The 21,537-nt window shown below is 45.7% G+C and overlaps 1 protein-coding gene and 1 pseudogene across 5 annotated transcripts in view; one reads left to right on the plus strand and one right to left on the minus strand.

Moving 5' to 3' along the window:
* Positions 1–1,037: 1,037 nt before the first annotated feature.
* The window catches only part of ZC3HC1 (zinc finger C3HC-type containing 1), a 35,835-nt gene continuing 15,335 nt past the window's right edge, over positions 1,038–21,537 (minus strand). The window contains exons 5-11 of one of the 5 annotated variants that reach the window (XR_002730819.1): positions 10,325–10,452; positions 8,200–8,354; positions 6,697–6,940; positions 5,937–6,149; positions 4,744–4,950; positions 1,342–1,485; positions 1,038–1,224 (exon numbers count right to left, since the gene is read on the minus strand). Coding sequence is in view for 4 of the 5 variants with exons in the window: in XM_023207866.1 (XP_023063634.1) it covers positions 1,417–1,485; positions 4,744–4,950; positions 5,937–6,149; positions 6,697–6,940; positions 8,200–8,354; positions 10,325–10,452 (1,016 nt within the window). In the remaining variant the exon portion in view is untranslated. Of the gene's footprint in view, positions 1,486–4,743; positions 4,951–5,936; positions 6,150–6,696; positions 6,941–8,199; positions 8,355–10,324; positions 10,453–21,537 lie in introns of all 5 variants that reach the window. The other 4 variants (XM_023207866.1, XM_023207867.1, XM_023207865.1 and 1 more) reach the window with 4 other exon arrangements.
* Positions 18,907–19,325, plus strand: LOC111539863 (annotated as a pseudogene).

The raw sequence follows: 21,537 nt of genomic DNA on the forward strand, positions 1-21,537 counted from the left end.
TTTGTATTTTTAGTAGAGACAGGGTTTCACCACGTTGGTCAGGCTGATCTTGAACTCCTGACCTCAGGTGATCTGCCCACCTTGGCCTCCCAAAGTGCTGGGATTACAGGCGTGAGCTACCACGCCCGGTTGGATTAATTTTTGTTGGGTGTAATATGTAGGAGAAAAGTTATATATATATATATATATATAAATGAGACAGAGTCTCGCTCTGTCACCCAGGCTGGATTACAGTGAATGATCTCGGCTCACTGTAGCTTCTGCCTCCTGGGTTCAAATGATTCTCCTGCCTCAGCCTCTCCAGTAGCTGGGACTCCAGGCACCTGTCACCAAGCCCAGCTAATTTTTGTATTTTTAGTAAAGATGGGGTTTCACCATGTTATCTAGGCTGGTCTTGAACTGCTGACCTCAAGTGATCCACCCGCCTTGGCCTCCCAAAGTGCTAGATTATAGACGTGAGCTACCGCACCTGGCCTAGGTTCTATTTTTTAGAGATTAAACTGTGAGTAAAATATTATGTCCGTCATTTTCTTTAAAATACTTCAGTACAAAAGTATAAAATAAAATAATCTCAGTGACTAAGAACATGGCATATCAGAGAATAATCACTTTCTAGCCTTTGTTAGGTCATGGTTACTTTATCAGTGGGCAGTTCAGGGTCCACCTTCTCTACCACAAGAACTGATGATCCCCCAAAAGCAGCGATTCTTGGGGAAGCCCAACCGAGGGAGTCATGCATTCAATGGCACATGGAGAAGGATCTCTTCTGAAGTGTCTTCCTCCCCATTACACTGTTTTATTCTGTTATTATCAAAGCAAGGAGAAAATTATCAGCTTACCATTCACTATAACACACCAGGAAATTTCCTGGTGGCCTAATGAAAATCATCTTGCTTTTTTGGTTTAGGAAAGATTATACCTCCTTGACTGGAATCACAAATTTTAGGCTTCGCAGCCAATCTGAAAATCAAAAGTCGAATGTTCTACTGACGTTGTCTCCAGCCCACAAGGCCAGGGTGAAAACAGTTCTCCAACAATGAGAATCTTAGCAAATATTTTATTAATACATGCTGTCATACTCCTGGGATAGAAGAGTCCTCAGAACGCCACCTCACACTGAAGATGCTGAAATGGGTGCTCAGGTCCTTAGTCCTCCTTCTGGTCTGTTAAACCTTGCACTCCTTCAACAGAATCAGGCTTGCTGCCCTTACCCTGTCCACATCCCTGAAAGGAAACGAGTCTCCCTCAGCCAGATGCAGACAGTTGACACTCCCCGCCTTTGCTATGGCAGGGGGCTCCTTATGATTAACCCAGAACAGGAAAAACTTAGCGTCAGCTGACCCAAAGGAACTCAGCCTTATTTTTTCCAGAAGTCACTCGCATTCCAGCTCTCTCCAGGAAGGGGCTGGAATATCTTCAGGATGAGCATAGAGATTCCCACTGCCGAAATATTCGGAATACTTTCCTTGATTTCTCAGAGAGACTCTGTAGGTAGAAAAGCTTATTATTAGTGATTAGGTTCTTTGATAGAGACAAAGGATAAATCATTTGTCCCCCAATGATCCGGATATGTCTAGGACTGAGTAAAAATTCACTTTGTAGTATGCTATACATAATGTATACCTAAAGTCAGACTAAAGATCGAGGGGCTGATGTTCTACTGTCAGACTCCTGTTAACACACTCTGAGCCTCTAAGACACGGCACATATCCTCCCTTCAGGCATCTGTGTCTGTCCTCATCTTTGTACTTGTGGATGACACTTCTGACTTGCCGTTACTGCAGCGCATGTTTTGCACTAGTTTTTCATTCATGATGCTGAATTGGCCCTAGTTCATTATTTCTTGTGAATAAGCATTTATACTTATGTGATGCCTAGCTGAGGTCAACAGTATAAACCAAGTAATAAAAACAGAGTTGAATGACCCCTGTGAGTTTAAGCTCTGGCCTTGGTCTTCACCGCTTTATGTTTTAGCTAGCAGTGCTAGTAATAGGAAGAATCTCACTGCCATCTGATTATGCCAATGAAGTACTCTGAGATTCTGAGAAATGGTGGTAAAGGGAGACAAAGTAATTCCTTAGGAGACAAAAGCTCTTGGTGAATCAGAACACTTGGTTCTGCCTGCCTTTGAGCGTCACAATAAAGAGCAAATGTTCCATGCAGAAAGGGCTTCAGTGAGAGTGCAAAGAATGTCTAGCAAGATGATCCACAGTTACCTCCAGTTTCTCATATGACATGTTCAATGTCACCCAGGCTGGAGTGCTGTGGTGTGATCTCAGCTCACTGCAACCTCCGACTCCCTAGTTCAAGCGATTCTCCTGCCTCAGCCTCCTGAGTAGCTGAGATTACAGGCATGTGCCACCATGCCCTGCTAATTTTTGTATTTTTAGTAGAGATGGAATTTCACCGTGTTGGCCAGGATGGTGTCGATCTCCTGACCTCGTGATCTGCCTGCCTCGGCCTCCCAAAGTGCTGGGATTACAGGCGTGAGCCACCACGCCCAGCCCACTTTCACTTTCAGTTTTTAAAAAATCTATCCTCTTTGAGGATGTTTCAATAAGTTCCAGGAGGAAAAAGTTTGAACTTTTACTAATGACTGAGGGAAATTTAGTTAATAGAATGACAAAGTTGAAAGAAACATGAGTTGAAAAAATGGTATACACTTTTTTCTTTCTTTTTTTTTTTGAAAGCGAGTCTCACTCTGTTGCCCAGGCTGGAGTGTAATAGCGCGATCTCGGCTCACTGCAACCTCCACCTCCCGATTCTCCTGCCTCAGCCTCTGGAGTAGCTGGGACTACAGGCGCATGCCAACAGGCCTGCCTAATTTTTGTATTTTCAGTAGAGGCAGGGTTTTGCCATGTTGGCCAGGCTGGTCTCGAACTCCTGACCTCAGGTGACCCCCTGCCTCAGAGTCCCAAAGTGCTGGGATCACAGGCATGAGCCACTGCACCTGGCCTCGGTATATACTTTTTTTTCAAACATCAGGATCCTTTACCACACAGTCTCATTAAGCTTTCTAGCATCCAGTCGCAGCAGCTGTCAGAAGGTTAAAAGACACTACCAAAAAAAAAGAAAAAAAAAAAGATCTTAAAAGTTCTGGAATCCAGGGCCAATTATGAGGCCAACTTTTCCCACTACAAAACAAAAACAAAACCCCATGGGCTTTCTTTTTCATATGGCAGTGAGAGAGAGGAGTCTTATTGAAAACTGCCAATGTACTAGTTCCTGAAGATCTAGGTAGAGAAATGCAGATTTTTTTTTTTTTCTGTGAAAACTTGGAAAACTTTCACCTGCATATTTACTGAGGGTACTAATACACATTTATTTTTATTTTTATTTTTTTTGAGATAGAGTCGCTCTCTGAAGCCCAGGCTGGAGTGCAATGGCACGATCTTGGCTCACTGCAACCCCCGCCTCCTGGGTTCAAGTGATTCTCCAGCCTCAGCCTCCCAAGTAGCTGGGATTACAGGTGCCTGCCACCACACCCGGCTCATTTTTTTTTTGTATTTTTAGTAGAGACGAGGTTTCACCATGTTGGCCAGGCTGGTCTCAAACTCTTGACCTCAGGTGATCCATTCACCTTGGCCTCCCAAAGTGCTAGGATTACAGGCGTGAGCCACCACGCAAGCCATGCATTGTTGGACTTTTAGCATTACAATAGTTCCCTCCAGTGGAATCCTGTAACCCTAGAAAACTATGAATCTAGGAGTGCTGCTCATAAATATCTGCTGACAAGTATTATTTTACTTTGTCCTTGAAAGTTATACAGGTCAGAAATTGTTACAAGCTACAAGGAAAATCTGGGAGTGAGCCAGCCAAGGAGAGAACCCAGTTTTCATGATTGATTCTGTATTGCCCAGCCTATCACTTCCAATCTTTAAACAGAGCAAACACTTGACTTTTCTTCTCAGTTGTCACCCACATTTGTAACCCACAGCAGTCATGGCTGCAATGGCTAGCAGAGTCACAGTCTGGGCTGTAGAACAGAGTAATGTGCCCGGCGTGCGGAATGAAAGCATCATTTTGGTGTCAGAGCCGAGTGCTCCAAACAGCTAAGTTAACTGGCCAGGCTCCAAGTGCAAGTGATAGCAACTGAAGGAAAAAGCAGCTGTCTGCAACATGAGGCCGGAGCAGCTGCCTATTCATCTATTTCTGTTTCTGTACTCCTTTTCTACTTGGAGTCATTTTATTTAGGAGAACAAAAGAATTTATCAGAACTTGATGGAATGCCATATGCTAAACTGCAGAAAGACGAACCGGTTCTATGCCTATTCCCTAGGACTAAAGCAGAATGAGTCTAACTTGACGTGTAAGCCGGGCACGGTGGCTCATGCCTGTAATCCCAGCACTTTGGGAGGCCGAGGCGGGTGGATAACCTGAGGTCAGGAGTTTGAGACCAGCGTGGCCAACATGGCGAAACCCCATCTATTAAAAAATACAAAATTAGCCGGGCATGGTGGCAGGCACCTGTAATCCCAGCTACTTGGGCAGCTAAGGCAGGATAATTACTTGAACCCAGGAGACGGAGGTTGTAGTGAGCTGAGATTGCACCATTGGACTCCAGCCTGGGCAACAAGAACGAAACTCCATCTCAGAAAACAAACTGTTTACAAACAAACAAACCCAAATAACTTGATGTATGGGAGCTGAAGGCAGGCAGGGTGCTAATTACAGGACCAGCCTCTGCTCCTCCTCCTATACACAGCAAGTGCTGCCCACATACAAGGCAATGGCTTATCTCACCACGGAGTCCGTTTCAGCTGGCTGGCTAGACTGTTTGTGGGCCAAGAGGATGGTCAGCACTGCTTTCCAGCCTGGCTCTGCTGGGGCACTGGCATCTGGTTCAGTTCCACCATTCTCCCTGCTTTCTTTGCCAAGTGTGATATTCACCCAAGGGCACCAGTCTCTATGCTGAGAAGTGGGATCAAAGAAGCTTCGGGAAGATGTGTCCTGAGGAAGGAGAAAAAGAAATAGCATTCAGGGGTAGACGCTAGGTAGGTTCAGGGAGACACTGCTATTAGTCCTCAAGTCCAGAATCTCACAACTACCTATACTTCGAGTATTTATGCTCTCCTTTAAACTTTGCCTACACATTTTCCTCGCATTTTCTTTATTTTTTTTCACTCCTTTTGTGTTAAACAAACTACACGTTATCACAGGGGATAAGGGATACCCAACCCCCAGGCCATGGATGGGTACCAGGTCGCACAGCAGGAGGTGAGCAGCAGGCAGGCAAGCAAAGCTTCATCTGAATTTACAGCCACTCCCCATTGTTTGCATTACCACCTGGGCTCTGCTTCCTGTCAGATCAGCAGTGGCATTAGATTCTCACAGGAGCAGGAACCCTACTGTGAACTGCACATGTGAGGGATCTAGACTTCGGGCTCCTTATGAGAGTCTGACACCTGATGTCTGTCACTGTTTCCCATCACCCCCAGATGAGATCATCTAGTTGCAGGAAAACAAGCTCAGGGTTCCCAGTGATTCTATATTACGGTGAGTTGTATAATTATTTCATTATATATTACAATATAATAATAATAGAAATAAAGTACACAATACATGTAATGTGCTTGTATCATCCCGAAACCATCCTCCCAACCCTGGTCCGTGGAAAAATGGTCTTCCATGAAAACGGTCCCTGGTGCCAAAAAAGTTGGGGACCACTGCCATATCAGGTTTGTCCCTGTATCACACTGCTGTTCCATTTGCCTGAAATATCTATTATTTCTCCAGAATCCACCCCAAAGGAGCAAAAAGGAGCAAAATACATGACTGACATTTTTCCCCTTTGGTCACCCAACTTTAAACTTATTCACAGGGTCTACTTTTTGCATTGGACCACGGAAGGGCTCATGCCTGCTTCTCCGTGCTGCCCAGGGAGAGCCCAACATGCTGTTTCTGCTCAGCCACTGCTACATGCACGGTGGACTCACCGAACTGCTGGAGGAGCAGAGGCGAGCTCGTTTGGCTTTCCGCAGAGGGCTAGATGGTACCTCCATTCCAGGGGTGTCTCCTGTTCCCATGCTTCGGGTCACTGGGCGAGTTCTGGTGGTGGGGCTAGCAGCCTCTGGCTCAGGACGGTCAACAGGACTGGAAGAGTCCCAGCTCCGAGTTCGAGAGACAATGGGACCAGGGCTCTTTTCAGCCTGAAGGAAAGGGGAGATAATGGAAGTACACGAATGATATTAATGATACTTCTTTCTTTAATCTTCTTCTTTTTGAGACAGAATCTCGCTTTGTTTCCAAGGCTGGAGTGCAGTGAGGCGATCTTGGCTCACTGCAACCTCTGCCTCCCAAGTTCAGCTGGCTGGCTAGACTGTTTGTGGGCCAAGAGGATGGTCAGCACTGCCTTAGCCTCCCAAGTAGCTGGGATTACAGGTGCCCGCCACCACCCCTAGCTAATTTTTGCATTTTTGGTAGAGACGGGGTTTCACCATGTTGGCCACGCTGGTCTTGAACTCCTGACTTCAAGTGATCCACCTGCCTCAGTCTCCCGAAGTGCTGGGATTATAGGCGTGAGCCACCAGGTCTGGCTGAATTTAGCTTCTCCATTAGTGAACAGAAATGTTCTATTGTAACCAATGTAGTGGGAAGTGAAGCCTATCCACCTAAATTAATTTCCAACTTTCTACCAATAACATGTTTGCCAAGAATGTTGTTTAAAAGTCCACCCCAAACAAGCTAAGTGCATACCTGCTCTGAGCCTGGGGAGAAAGTGGCATCCTGGCTCCGCGTCATCATCCTCCGAGGAGATTCAGGCACCAGAGCTAAGCGCTCTGGTCGCCCCTCAAGGCCTGGGATCGGGGAGCTGGTCAGGCCAAAGGATGCATCCAGGTCAGTCATGGATGATTCAATCTGCTGGAAGCCCCAGAGCCCCACCTTCCTCATACACTGCGAACATGTTATCAGGGAAAGCTGCATGGGTTCCAAAGAGGAACTAGATAGGAATGAAAAAAAAAGAGAATTTTCTCAAAGTGTAACATTTCCAAATGACTAAGTGTAATGTCTCGCAAGTATGCTTTATCTCATCCAATTTCTGGAACAGTCCAGTGGACAGGGAACCATGGCCTGTCAGAGCCTCTGAGCTCCAATCTCAGGACCCCAGCTTCATACTTCATCATCTCTCATGTATTTCCCATAGAAAGACCTAGGGTTCTTAGTGTGCTCTTTCTGGTAAGACTGTTTTACAGGCACGTTTTAAAAGTTTCTCGGCCAGGTGCGGTGGCTCATGCCTGCAATCCCAGCACTTTGGGAGGCCAAGAGGGTGGATCACCTGAGGTCCTGAGGTCTGGAGTTTGAGGCCAGCCTGACCAACAACAACAACGAAAAGGTTTCTCCTGTCCTTCTTTTTTTTTTTTCTTGAGATAGAGTTTACTCATTGCCCAGGCTGGAGTGCAATGGTACAATCTCGGCTCACTGCAACCTCCGCCTCCCGGGTTCAAGTGATTCTCCTGCCCCAGCCTCCTGAGTAGCTGGGATTACAGGCACCTGCCACCATGCCCAGCTAATTTTTGTATTTTTAGTAGAGATGCGGTTTCACCACATTGGCCAGGTGAGCCACTGTACCCGGCCTGTCTTGTCCCTCTTAAAGTCTTTTCCCTTTAGACGAAAAACATTCCTTAATCTACCAAAGAGAGCATATTTAAAATAAATAAAGATTTATTTATTGTCAGAACCAATCTTACTTTAAATATGTTCTCTTTGGTAGATTAAGGATAGTGGGAATCTATGCCAAATTGAGCAGCTGGAATGGAAATAGCAACATGGGGGCCTAGAAGACTCCAGCTGGTGTTTTCTATGGTAGTTTTTATCAATTAAGTGGATTTTTCTTCCTTTCTAAAAATAGAAAATAACTTCCTTTCTATTTTTCCTTCTTAAAAATAGAAAAGAGCTTATTTTCTTTCTATTTTTCGAAAGGAGGTTCACTGTTTATAGAACACAAATTCCCAGTTGAGAAGCAACCGTACAATAAACAAAGTTCAGTTGTAAACACCAAGAATTCCTGAATTCCAATTCTGGTTTTGTTACTAATTCTTATTATCCATTCTCCTCGCTGCCATCCCTCACCCAGTTTCTCTTTGTCTCTTTTTCTCACGGGAAACACCAGGTGATTCCTAAATGCGATAAGTGACTGATATATACAAGTGTAATGCTGTTGTCATGGCTCATGTCTCCGGGCAAAATTCGCTGACTCACCTACATGACCAGCCACACACAGAGAGAATACAGGCAGTGACGTGGACTTGGATGTCTGAGCCTAATTTGATTGTAGTTTTTCTCTCATCAGTTCGGTGATCAAGTTCTTCTTCAAGCAGGTGTAGGAGAAGACTGAGCTTGTCTTCTGTCAAGCACTACAAGGGAGCCAAGTAAAAAACTTCATTTCAACTACCATAAAAAGAAAAATCACACATTATAACATACCTACATAGTACAAGCGGAAAATCAGGAAGGAAATTACAAACATGAAGACAGTTCTCTTCACAGAGAATAAATACTTCCAGGACAGGGATACAGTATCGCACAGAAGCTTTCTGAATTGCCCTGAATCTGCTGACTGAGAAAGACGGAGTCTCCCTGGAACTGCCAAAACTCTTGTTAGTACTAAATTGTTTTCAATTTATCAGCTGCAGATTTTCCCTGAAACCTGCAAACTTCAAACCCAAATAGTGAAAACAAATTACTGCTTATGTCTTAGCCTGATGCTAAATTTACTTAAATATTAAAGAAAAAAAAAAATTTAGAGATGGGGTCTCACTATGTTGGCCATGCTGGTCTTGAACTCCTGAGCTCAAGCAATCCTCCCACCTCAGCCTACCGAGTAGCTGGGACTACAGGCGTGCATCACCATGCCCCAGGCTCTAAATTTACTTTTTGACAGAATGACAAAGCTTGTTAGACTTTATTTTTGTTCTAAGAAAAATAAGGAACTATGACCAGGTGAAAAAAAATTGCCTTGGCTCGGGACAGGGTTATATTCATAATAAGCATCAGAGGTTAACAGTTTCAGTCGATGGCCATACCACCCTGAATGCGCCCAATCTCGTCTGATCTCAGCAGCTAAGCAGGGTCAGGCCTGGTTAGTACTTGGAGGGGAGTTTGGGAAGTTAACAGTTTGATGGTAAAACCCGTACCACTCTCTTAATTTGAAGAGGCTACTATTTCCTACAGCAAAGCTTGTCTTCATGGAGTACCCACAGGGTGATTAAATGGAACAGTAAATATTCAGTTTCAAAGTACAGATTGACTAGAGCATTTACTTTATTTCATTTTTGAGACAGAGTTTCGCGCTTGTTACCCAGGCTGGAGTGCAATGGTACGATCTCGGCTCACTGTAATCTCTGTCTCCCGGGTTTACGCCATTCTCCTGCCTCAGCCTCCCGAGTAGCTGAGACTTACAGGCACCCGCCACCTCGCCCAGCTAGTTTTTTGTATTTTTTAGTAGAGACGGGGTTTCACCTTGTTAGCCAGGATGGTCTCGATCTCCTGACCTCGTGATCCTCCCGTCTCGGCCTCCCAAAGTGCCGGGATTACAGGCATGAGCCACCGTGCCCAGGCTGACTACAGCATTTAAATGTTTCTACTCACAAGGAGAAAGGAGTTTGGACTTTCTTTGAAAAATGATATGCAATAAACCATATGCAGTCACATTTCAGTATTTTCTGTTAAATAGTTTAAGTAGGCTGGGTGAGCCGGCTCATGCCTGTAATCCCAGCACTTTGGGAGGCTGAGGTGGGTGGATCATCTGAGGTGAGGAGTTCAAGAACAGCCTGACCAATATGGTGAAACCCCATCTCTACTAAAAATACAAAAATTAGCCAGGTGTGGTGGCAGACACCTGTAATCCCAGCTACTCAGGAGGCTAAGACAGGAGAATTGCATGGACCTGGGAGGCGGAGGGTGCAGCAAGCAAAGATTACACCATTGCACTCCAGCCTGGATGACAGAAAGAGACTCGGTCTCAAAATAATAATAATAATTTAAGTAATAAATCAAGATAAAATAGAATTTATGGGAAGCATATATTCAGAGCAAACTTGAATCTATGCTTCCAGGTTATAGCCCTAAAACTTGGTCCAAATAAACTCTCTGCTTATATACGTATATGTTAAATTGAATCCATGCCATTTAAAAAACCATACTTAAACATTCAAATGGAACTCTCAACAGTCACATTCCTGGTGGAGACTGAAACAGTGAGCTGAGAGACAGACAAGCAGTTCTCTTCACAGCAATTGCATCTTCTTGTCATTAAAAGAAATGCTTCAGGTATAAATGCTGGCAACAACTGGAAGCCCTTGCAGCCTAGTCAGGAAAAACTCACCATAGTTTTCAAGTCCTCCGGCCTTAGGGTAGGAAGCTGGAGGTCCAAGTGACAAAGGCTTTGAAAACGATCTAGGAATTCACTAACAAGAATAGCAGGCTCATCCAGGGGCAACATCCCAAATCGGTCTGTGGAAAAAGTAAACTGGAAGATTATATTGGCATAAACTGTAAAAACTAAAAAACACAGCCGGGCACGGTGGCTCATGCCTGTAATCCCAGCACTTTGGAAGGCTGAGGCAGGTGGATCACCTGAGGTCAGGAGTTCAAGACCACCCTGGCCAAGATGGTGAAACCCCCATCTCTACTAAAAATACAAAAAATTAGCCAGGCACGGTAGTGTGCGCCTGTAATCCCAGCTACTTGGGAGGCTGAGACAGGAGAATCACTTGAACCCAGGAGGCGGAGGTTGCAATAAGGCTGAGATCGCGCCACTGCACTCCAGCCTGGGCAACAGAGCGAGACTCTGTCTCAAAAAAATAATAATAGGCTGGGCGTGGTGGCTCAAGCCTGTAATCCCGGCACTTTGGGAGGCCGAGACGGGCGGATCACGAGGTTGGGAGATCGAGACTATCCTGGCTAACATGGTGAAACCCCGTCTCTACTAAAAAAATACAAAAAACTAGCCAGGCGCGGTGGCGGGCGCCTGTAGTCCCAGCTACTCAGGAGGCTGAGGCAGGAGAATGGCGTAAACCCGGGATCGAGACCTTCCTGGCTGACAAGGTGAAGCCCCGTCTCTACTAAAAAATACAAAAAACTAGCCGGGCGAGGTGGCAGGCGCCTGTAGTCCCAGCTTACTCGGGAGGCTGAGGCAGGAGAATGGCGTGAACCCGGGAGGCGGAGCTTGCAGTGAGCTGAGATCTGGCCACTGCACTCCAGCCTGGGCGACAGAGCAAGACTCCGTCTCAAAAAAAAAAAAAGAAAAAAAGAAAAAAATAATAATAATAAAATAAAATAAAATAAACATGTATTGAATGATTGAGGAAATGTAGTAAAATTGATGAGCTATTTGATGGTGTCAGGAAATTATTGATTTTCATTTTGATGGGGCTGTAATGATACTACTGAGACTACGTTTAAAAAGTAGAATCCATATCTTTTATATCTTGAAATATTTACAGATAAAATGGCATAATATGTGGGACTGAACTTCAAAACAAAGCAGAGGGGCAGGGTGTTAGGAATACAGAAGAAACAAGATCGGCCATGAGTTGATCATTGTTGAAGTTGAGTGATGGGGTTTTATTATTTATACTATTCCGTGTACTTCTGTGTATGTTTGAAATTGTTACCTTAAGAAGGAGAAAACAAAACAGAGTTAGTAAAGATGGAGACTTAAATAGGCGAAAGGGCTTAAAGAACTATCATTTTATAACAACTACCAAGTTATAATTTACTGTGAGCTAAGAATGAAAAAAGTGGCATGTTCCTAAAGTCTACACAAGAGATTCAAAAAGGCTCACATTATAAGGTGAAACATAACTGGGTACCAGAGTAAATAAAGTATACAATTAGGAATTCTACTGGTAATACCTAAGTTGGAAAAGAATCTGTCTGAAATCTAAGCAGTGTGGAAACTGATTATATACTATAGTATAATTATCTCTGGCATTACCCAATTCATCTACTGCATATTTGGTATACTGGTACAAAGGCAAATGATGAGTGCAGAAAGGCCTTGCTAAGCTACTTCTTTTTTTTTTTTTTTTTTTTTTTGAGACGGGGTCTCGCTCTTTCCCCCAAGCTGGAGTGCAGTGGCCGGATCTCAGCTCACTGCAAGCTCTGCCTCCCGGGTTTATGCCATTCTCCTGCCTCAGCCTCCCGAGTAGCTGAGACTACAGGCACCCGCCACCTCGCCCGGCTAGTTTTTTGTATTTTTTAGTAGAGATGGGGTTTCACCTTGTTAGCCAGGATGGTCTCGATCTCCTGACCTCGTGATCTGCCCGTCTCGGCCTCCTAAAGTGCCGGGATTACAGGCTTGAGCCACTGCGCCTGGCCGCCAAGCTACTTCTTAAAGAGGTCAGTCTAGTAGGCCTAGAATGGTAAGTAGAAACTACACTGAATTCGCTTTTTTTTTTTTTTTCTCCCCGAGACAGAGTTTTTGCTGTCGCCCAGGCTGGAGTGCAATGGTGCGATCTCGGCTCACTGCAACTTCTGCCTCCCAGGTTCAAGCAATTCTCCTGCCTCAGCCTCCCGAGTAGCATGGGTTACAGGCGCCTGCCACCATGCGTGGCTAATTTTTATATTTTTAATAGAGACGGGGTTTCACCATGTTGGCCAGGCTGATCTTGAACTCTTGGCCTCAGGTGATCCACCCGCCTCGGCCTCCCAAAGTGCTGAGATTACAGGCATGAGTCACCACACCCAGCCCTGAATCAGCTTTAAGAAAGAATGAAAACACATATTGGAAGAGATTTCATAGGAAAAGTGAAGAAAGAACATGTCATCCTAACCTGATCATCTAAAAAGTAGGAAGCCACTCAACTCACTGGTCTTTTCTCAGCCTCAAATTAACATTTAGTTGCTCAACAGCAGTATAAGGCAGCCCCGTAGGCTACAAAGATGAGACACACATTCAACATCCTTAAGTTACTCATAATCTAATATGGAAGCCAGACACGCAATGCGATTACAGTGTGATTAAGTGTTATCACAACAGTAAAGAGAGACCATTATGAGAGTGTACAATAGGAATACAGCAGATACTGTTAGCTGTTCACCCAGCTATCTCCTGCTCCTGCCTTGCTAGCAGAAGCAAGGTTTTGTTTGTTGTCTTATCTTTCCCATAGGGTAAATTCCTGACTTGTCTCTACCAATCCCAACAGCAGCGTTTTCCTTAACAGTGACCCATTTAGGAAGGGGTATTGATCCAGTCGTGGTCAATAGACAGGAAAGGTAGCAGGCTGGAGGGATTCTGTGACTATGTGAAGGCTAGATGGTGTTTGCACATGACTCTTCAAACTGCTGCCTTGAGAGGAACTAGTTTTAGAACAAGATGACATGCTTCTTGCAAGGACTGGGTCCTTAGTGCTATGTCTGAGCCAATAAATTTACCAACCCTGCAGGAATCCTACTTTCTTTTTAAAATTATTTTATTTTTTGAGACAGTCTTGCTCCATTGTCCAGGCTGTAGTGCAGGAGCATGATCTTGGCTCACTGCAACCTCCACCTCCTGGGTTCAAATGATTCTTGTGCCTCACCCTCCCGAGTAGCTGGGACTACAGGCATGTGCCACCATGCCTGGCTAATTTTTTTTGTGTGTATTTTTAGTAGAGATGGCGTTTTGCCATGTTAGCCAGGCTAGTCTCGAACTCCTAGCCTCATGTGATCTGCCTGCCTCCGTCTCCCAAAGTGCTGGGATTACAGATGTGAGCCACCACACCCGGCAATTCTTACTTTTTTAAAAATAAGAATTCTTAATTTTTGTCTTAGCTTGGAGCAAACATAAAGCTATCTCGGCTTTTATTTTTTATTTTATTTATTTTTTTGAGACGGAGTTTCACTCTTGTGGCTCAGGCTGGAGTGTAATGGCGCAATCTTGGCTCACTGCAACCTCCGCCTCCTGGGTTCAAGCAACTCTTCTGCCTCAGCCTCCCAAGGAGCTGGGACTACAGGTGCCTGCCACCAGGCCCAGTTAATTTTTTGTATTTTTAGTAGAGATGGGGCTTCACCATGTTGGCCAAGATGGTCTCCATCTCTTGACTTCATGATCCGCCCACCTCAGCCTCCCAAAGTGCTGGGATTACAGGTGTGAGCCACTGCACCCGGCCCGTTTTGTGATGTTTTAACTGTCGTTTCCATCTTCCCTTCCCCAGCTCAGGTCTGTGGTAGCCTTGAAAACCCACATCCTGGCTGGACACAGTGACTCACGCCTGTAATCCTAGCATTTTCGGAGGACAAGGCAGATGGATCACCTGAGGTTGGGAGTTTGAGACCAGTATGACCAACATGGAGAAACCCTGTCTCTACTAAAAATACAAAATTAACTGGGCATGGTGGCACATGCCTGTAATCCCAGCTACTGGGGAGGCTGAGGCAGAATCGCATGAACCTGGGAGGCCGAGGTTTGGTGAGCCGAGACTGCACCATTGCACTCCAGCCTGGACAACAAGAGTAAAACTCCATCTCAAAAAAAAAAGAGAAAAAGAAAACCAACATCCCCACGATCATGGTGAAAACCAGTAGCTTAGCAGTCACCGGAGAGCACAGAAAAGAGGTGCAGCTCCTCCAAAGCCCCTTTCCAGAGAACCATCATTATTTGATCTGTGTGGCAGTTGCCTGGAACATCATACTGTCCCAGTGAGAACACCCTTTTCCCCAGACAGGTTTTCAAAAATGATCATTGGCAACTGTTTAACATCACAGTTGCTTTGAAGCAGCAGTATGAATTGGAACAAATAATAAGCTGACCAAAAACCTTAAAAGCTGGGAAGTGAAATGTCCATAGGCAGGCTTGAAAGGCTCTGACGTATTCCTTGGAATCTAGAAGCACATGTGCAAGTATAGAGCTATACACATGCCCAGGAAAGACCTGAAAAAGGCCCTAAGCTCTCACCTCTGGCTGATGCTGAGGTCCTGCTTGTGTGAAGGCTAACACAGAGTTGCAAACTGCCTGCTTGACTACTGAAAGTGTGCTCCCCCCACCACACAGAGCTCCTTGGCAAGACTGGGGGACTTATTTGTTCTAGGCATTTAAAGAAATCTCTGTCCAATCGTCCTGTGAAAGTTGATTTTGAGGCCGGGCACAGTGGTTCACGCCTGTAATCTCAATGCTTTGGGAGGCCGAGGTGGGCGGATTACGAGGTCAGCAGTTCAAGACCAGCCTGGCCAACATGGTGAAACCCTGTCTCTACTAAAAATACAAAAATTTACCAGGCACGGTGGCAGGCGCCTGTAATCCTAGCTACTCAGGAGGCTGAGGCAGGAGAATTGCTTGAACCCAGGAGGCGGAGGTTGCAGTGAGCTGAGACCACGCCATTGCACTCCAGCCTGGGCAACAGAGCAAAATTCTGTCTAAAAAAAAAGGTAAGTTGATTTTGATAATTTTGCAAGTGTTCTTTTTGCTCTCATAGAGGATTTTCAGATGCCCTTCCTCCATCATCCCCACTGGAGACATCCTACATGGATTGAGACAAGAAACACATATTTGAGGCCAGGCACAATTGTTCATGACTGTAATCCTAACATTTTGGGAGGGTGAGGTAGGAAGATCCCTTGAGGCCAGGAGTTTGAGATCAGCCTGGGCAATATAGTGAGACCCCATCTCTACCAAAAAAAAAAAAATTAGCTGGATGTGGTGGCATATGCCTGTAGTCACAGTCATTCAGGAGGCTGAGGCAGGAGGATTGCTTAAGCCCAGGAATTAAGGCTGCAGTGAGCTATGATTGTGCCACTGCACTGTAGCCTGGGAGAGACAGAGAGGAGAGAGAAATGTGTGCTTGATAGAAGAAACAGACGGAAGGAAGGAAGGGAGGGAGGGAGGGAGGGACGCAGGGAGGGAGGGGAAGGGGGGAAGGGGAAAAGGGGGGAAGTGAGAAAGGGAGGGAAGGGAGGGAGGGAAGGGAAGGAGGGGAAGGAGGGGAGGGGGGAGGGGGGGGGGGAGGGAGAGAGGGAGGGATGGACTACCTGATAGAAGAAATAATACTTACAAATATATCAGTGCTCTCCTGCTTACTAAAATCAATTTTAAAAATTAATTATTATTAGCCAGGTGGCATTTGTAAGCCCAGCTACTCTGGAGACTTAGGCAGAGGTATCACTTGAGCCCAAGAGTTCTAGGTCAGTCTGGGCAACAGAGTGAGACCCCATCTTTTTCCTTTGCTGCAATGCAGTGGTGCAATCATGGCTTACCACAGCCTTAACCTCCCAGGCTTGCGCGACCTTGCCACCTCACCCTCCCGAGTAGCTGGGACCACAGGTATGCGTAACCATGCCCAGCTAATTTTTTGTATTTTTTGTAGAGATGGGGTTTTACTATATTGTCCAGGCTGGTCTTGAACTCCTGGACCCAAGCAATCTGCCCACTTCAGCCTCCGAAAGTGCTGGGACTACAGGCATGAGCCACCACGCCTGGCTGCATTTTAAATTGTAATGATTATTTTCTTATTTGAGTTTCAGACATTCATAAGTGGGGTAGTGGATCTCCTTTAAGCTGGCTATTCTATTCTTTTAGCATTGTCTGTAGCATTCGTTTTTGTTTTTCGAGACGGAGTCTTGCTCTGTCGCCCAGGCTGGAGTGCAGTGGCACAATCTCAGCTCACTGCAACCTCTGCTTCCCGGGTTCAAGCAATTCTCCTGCCTCAGCCTCCTGAGTAGATGGCACTACAGGTGCGTGCCACCACGCCTGGCTAGTTTTTTGTATTTGTAGTAGAGATGAGGTTTCACTGTGTTAGCCAGGATGGTCTCAAACTCCTGACCTCGTGATCTGCCTGCCTCGGCCTCCCAAAGTGTTGGGATTACAGGCGTGAGCCACCATGCCTGGCCTGTCTGTAGCATTCTTGAAAGCATTCTTGCTTTCTAGCAACAACAGGATATTCTGATCCAAGTTGATTGTCCTTGCTCCGAGACATGGAATCAGCAACTCTCCAAAGAGCCTGATCCTTTTAATCATACTAGACTAAAATGAGGGACCAAAATCTGGTTGCTAACAATGCAAACAAGTGTGGGCAGAAGTGCTGCTGTTACTGCATTTGGGCCCCTTCTAATAACAAAACTGTAAAAGATATTTTTTCAAACATCCTTACTGAGGTCTAATTGACATAAATTGCACATATTTAGGTATATACTTTGATAAGTTTTGACATGCATATTCATGCAGCCATCACTGCTAGATTTCTATTTTAACATCTTGAGTTTATATTTATTTTCCCGATTTAATGCTGCATATTATTCTATCCTGTTTTTCTTTCATTTCCTTTTTTTTATTTTTAAGAGACAGGGTCTTGCTCTGTCATGCAGGCTGGAGCGCAGTGACATGAGTATAGCTCACTGTAACTTCAAATTCCTGAGTTAAAGGGATCCTCCTGCCTCAATCTAGCGAGTAGCTTAGGATGACAGGGGTATGCCACCACACCTGGCTAATTTTAAAGATTTTTTTCTTTTTAGAGACAGGGTGCCCAGCCTGGTCCCAAACTCCTGGCCGCAAGTGATCCTCCCACCTCAGCCCTGCAAAACACTGGGATTACAGGCGTGAGACTCCACGCCTGGCTGGGGTTATTACTTTAAGTCCTTTTATGTCTTCTAAGTTTAGTTCTTTGCCTTGAGACTTACCCCTTACAGTTTGTACTCTACCCTAGTTCATCATGTTGTCTATAACATCTCTTCCTTCTTCAAAAAATCTCATAGCTTCTCATCACATACATTTAATAAAATCATGGTTTGGCCACTGTCTACACTTTAGTCTTCTTCTCTATTCTCCCCACAGGGACACTGTGAGCCAGCCCTGTGAAACTATTCAGCATTCCCCAAATGTACCATCCTTTGGCCTTTTGCTTTTACCCACTGTTGTTGGTCTTTCAAATTCAGCCTAGAAGCCAGGCGCGGTGGCTCAAGCTTGTAATCCCAGCACTTTGCCAGCACTTTGGGAGGTTGAGGAGGGTGGATCGTTTGAGGTCAGGAGTTCAAGACCAGCCTGGCTAACATGGTGAAACCCTATCTCCACTAAAAATGCAAAACTTAGCCAGGCAGTAGAGGCGTGCACCTGTAATCCCAGGTATTCGGGGGTGCTGAGGCAGGAGAATTGCTTGAGCCGGGGAGGCGGAGGTTGTGGTAAGCTGAGATGGAGCCACTGCACTCAAGTCTGGGCAACAGAGTGAGACCCTGTCTCAAAACAAACAAACAAACAAACAAACAAAAACCCCGCCGAGTGAAGTGGCTTCCTTCTTCAAAAAATCTCGTAGTTTCTCACCTGAACCTGGGAGGCGGAGGTTGCAGTAAACCCTGTGAAACTATTCAGCATTCCCCAAATGTACCAGCATTTTTTTTTTAAATGGAGTCTTGCTGTGTTGCCCAGGCTGGAGTGCAGTGTTCAAGCGATTCTCCTACCTCAGCATCCCCTAGTGCTAGGATTACAGGCATGAGCCACTGCGCCCCTCCAATCTCAGCACTTGGGGAGGCCGAGGCAGGTGGATCACCTGAGGTCAGGAGTTTGAGACCAGCCTAGCCAACATGACAAAACCCGTCTGTACTAAAAATACAAAAATTAGCTGGGGATGGTGGCGCATGCCTGTAATCCCAGCTACTACTGGGGGGCTAAGGCAAGGGGATCACCTGAACCTGGGAGGCAGAAGTTGCAGTGAGGTGAGATCTTGCCACTGCACTCCAGCCTGGGCTAAGCTGAATTTGCTTTTTTTTTTTTTTGAGACGGAGTCTCACTCTATTGTCCAGGCTGGAATGCAGGAAGCTTTGGCGGGGATGGAGAAAGATGAGGAAAAAAGAAAAGGAGGGAGGAGGAAAAGAGGAGGGATGGAGAAGGAAGACAGGAAACAGAATAAGTAACCAAATGGCTTAAACAGTATGAAAATGTAGGCTGTGGGCTCCATGCTTCCACCTCTAACGGTCTAGGTGGTGGTGTGCGAGGCAGTGATGACAGCCGGCAACAGTGATCCGCAGGCTGGTGGTTTAGGGGAGGACGCCTCACAGCTCATCCTTCCCAGAGTTTGAGACAGCCGAGACACTTCTAAATTCAGAAGTTCATATGCTTCTGGAGCATCAAAAGCAATAGAACAAGAGTAAAGAGGATGAATAGAAACTCTCAAAGGTCTCCATGCAAACGTTTAACTACACACAGCCCATTTCAAAAACAGAGAGACCACTGCCAGTGTTCATAGCTTACTGCTCTAGGAAAAGCTTCATACGTTTAGGTTGGCCTTGCTTGGCCAACTTTTGCCTAGAGACTGCTGAGGAGTCCAAGGCCCTAATCCCAAGCCTAGAAGGGTGGTTTGAAGATGAGGAGCTACAGCAGATTCTTGATGATATTTAGAAAGCGCATCTTTCAGTATTAATCTCCAAACAACACTCTGCTCTTTGGGAGAACTCCGGCCCCAGCACAGCACCACTTTCCCAGAGTTTGGGGCTGACTTGCACAGAAATCCCATTGCAGAAGACAGTTAGGATTATTTTGGAGAGAATGGTCCAGCTTGGTGTTGGATTAGGTTGCTGTTTCAAATAACTGTTAGGCCAAAATGACATGTAATCTTGGAGCAGCCTTGCAGTTGCAACCTGTGGCTTCCTCAGGGTATCTCCAGGAAAGATAAGGTGGCGTGGTGTGTTTAAGTCACGTCGTTGACTGCCTCATCTGTGGTTTTTGGCTCTACATCATCTTTTATTCTTAATATTTTATGTTTTAATTTCAGTGTGTTTATACTTTTGTTTTGTTTTGTTTTAGCAACTGGGTTTTACTATGTTACCCAGGCAGGTCTCAAACTCCTGGGCTCAAGCCTCCCAGAGTGTTGGGATTATAGGCATGAGCCACCATGCATGGCTGTTTATGCTTTTTGAAACTAGACCAGAACACAGTAAACATTACAGGGAAAGAACATTCTTACCTAGATGCCAAAAGAAGAATTAAACCAGTATCAGTTTTTGAAATTCTTTTTTTTTTTTTTTTTTTTTTGGGATGGTGTTTCGCTCTGTCGCCCAGGCTGGAGTGCAGTGGCCGGATCTCAGCTCACTGCAAGCTCCGCCTCCCGGGTTCATGCCGTTCTCCTGCCTCAGCCTCCCGAGTAGCTGGGACTACAGGCGCCGCCACCTCGCCCGGCTAGTTTTTTTTTTTTTGTATTTTTTAGTAGAGACGGGGTTTCACAGTGTTAGCCAGGATGGTCTTGATCTCCTGACCTCGTGATCCGCCCGCCTCGGCCTCCCACAGTGCTGGGATCACAGGCTTGAGCCACCGCGCCCGGCCCATTTTTTGAAATTCTTAAAGAAAGGGTGAGAGTGTTGATGACTGAGAGAGCCTTGGGAGCACTGTGCCTACCCGGGAGACGGGGAGAAGGGATGCCATGGAAAGCATTTCCATCTGGTGGGGACAACTGTGCTAAGTGTCATGGGGCCCAGGGCTTTGAGATGGACAGATACTTTGCCTTTTTCCTTTTCTTTTCTTTTTTTTTTTTTGAGACGGAGCCTCACTCCGTTGCCCAAGCTGGAGTGCAATGGTGGGATCTCGGCTGACTGCAACCTCTGCCACCCGGGTTCAAACAATTCTCCTGCCTCAGCCTCCCGAGTAGCTGGGATTACAGGCATGCGCCACCACGCTCGGCTAATTTATTTTGTATTTTTAGTAGAAACGGGGTTTCACCATATTGGCCAGGCTGGTCTCGAACTCCTGACCTTGTGGTCCTCCCGCCTTGGCCTTCCAGGCTGTTGAGATCACAGGCGTGAGCCATCGCACCTTACCACTTTGCCTTTTTTCTTGGACTGTATTGCAGAATGTAGATTTGGAGTAAGTGGTCCTGAAGCACTTATTTTGTCACCCACAGATTAAGATTTTCCTTCACAGGCTACACTTGAAGGGCTCAACATTTCGAAGTCTCCTCTTATGGGGCATTCAGTCTAACCCTCTGGCTTGCTACTTAGCAACAGGTGTTCTGTGACGGGGTGATTTGGAAGGAGGGAGTCTGCCCCTTTCTGAGCCACAACAGTGAAGCTATCTGATCTGAGCCTAAGTGGGAGAGGCATTTTCATAGCTAAACATTCTAGCTTTGATTTTTCTGGAGAGAAATATGTCTGTTTTTTTTCACAATTCAGGGGTTTTTCTTTGGGGCACTTGTTGACTCTGTATGAATGTGCAATCCGAGGGAAAAGCTGGAGAAAGAACAAAGTTGGCTTTAAAAGTCAAGGTAAGGCCGGGTGCAGTGGCTCATGCCTGTAACCCCAGCATTTTGGGAAGCAGAGGCAGGTGGATCACCTGAGGTCAGGAGTTCAAGATAGCCTGGCCAACATGGTGAAACCTCATCACTACTAAAAATAACACTTTGGGAGGTTGAGGCAGGAGAATCGCTTGAACTCAGGAGGGAAAAATCAGCCAGGTGTGGTGGTGGGCACCTGTAATCCCAGCTACTTGGAAGGCTGACGCAGGAGAACTGTTTCAACCCAGGAAACGATGGTTGCAGTGAGCCAAGATTGTGCCACTGCACTCTACCTGGGTGACAGAGTGAGACTCCGTCTCAAAATAACATAACATAACATAACATAACATAACATAACATAACATAACAT

The sequence above is a fragment of the Piliocolobus tephrosceles genome, chromosome 8 (genome assembly GCF_002776525.5).
Source record: "Piliocolobus tephrosceles isolate RC106 chromosome 8, ASM277652v3, whole genome shotgun sequence".
Lineage (NCBI taxonomy): Eukaryota > Metazoa > Chordata > Mammalia > Primates > Cercopithecidae > Piliocolobus > Piliocolobus tephrosceles.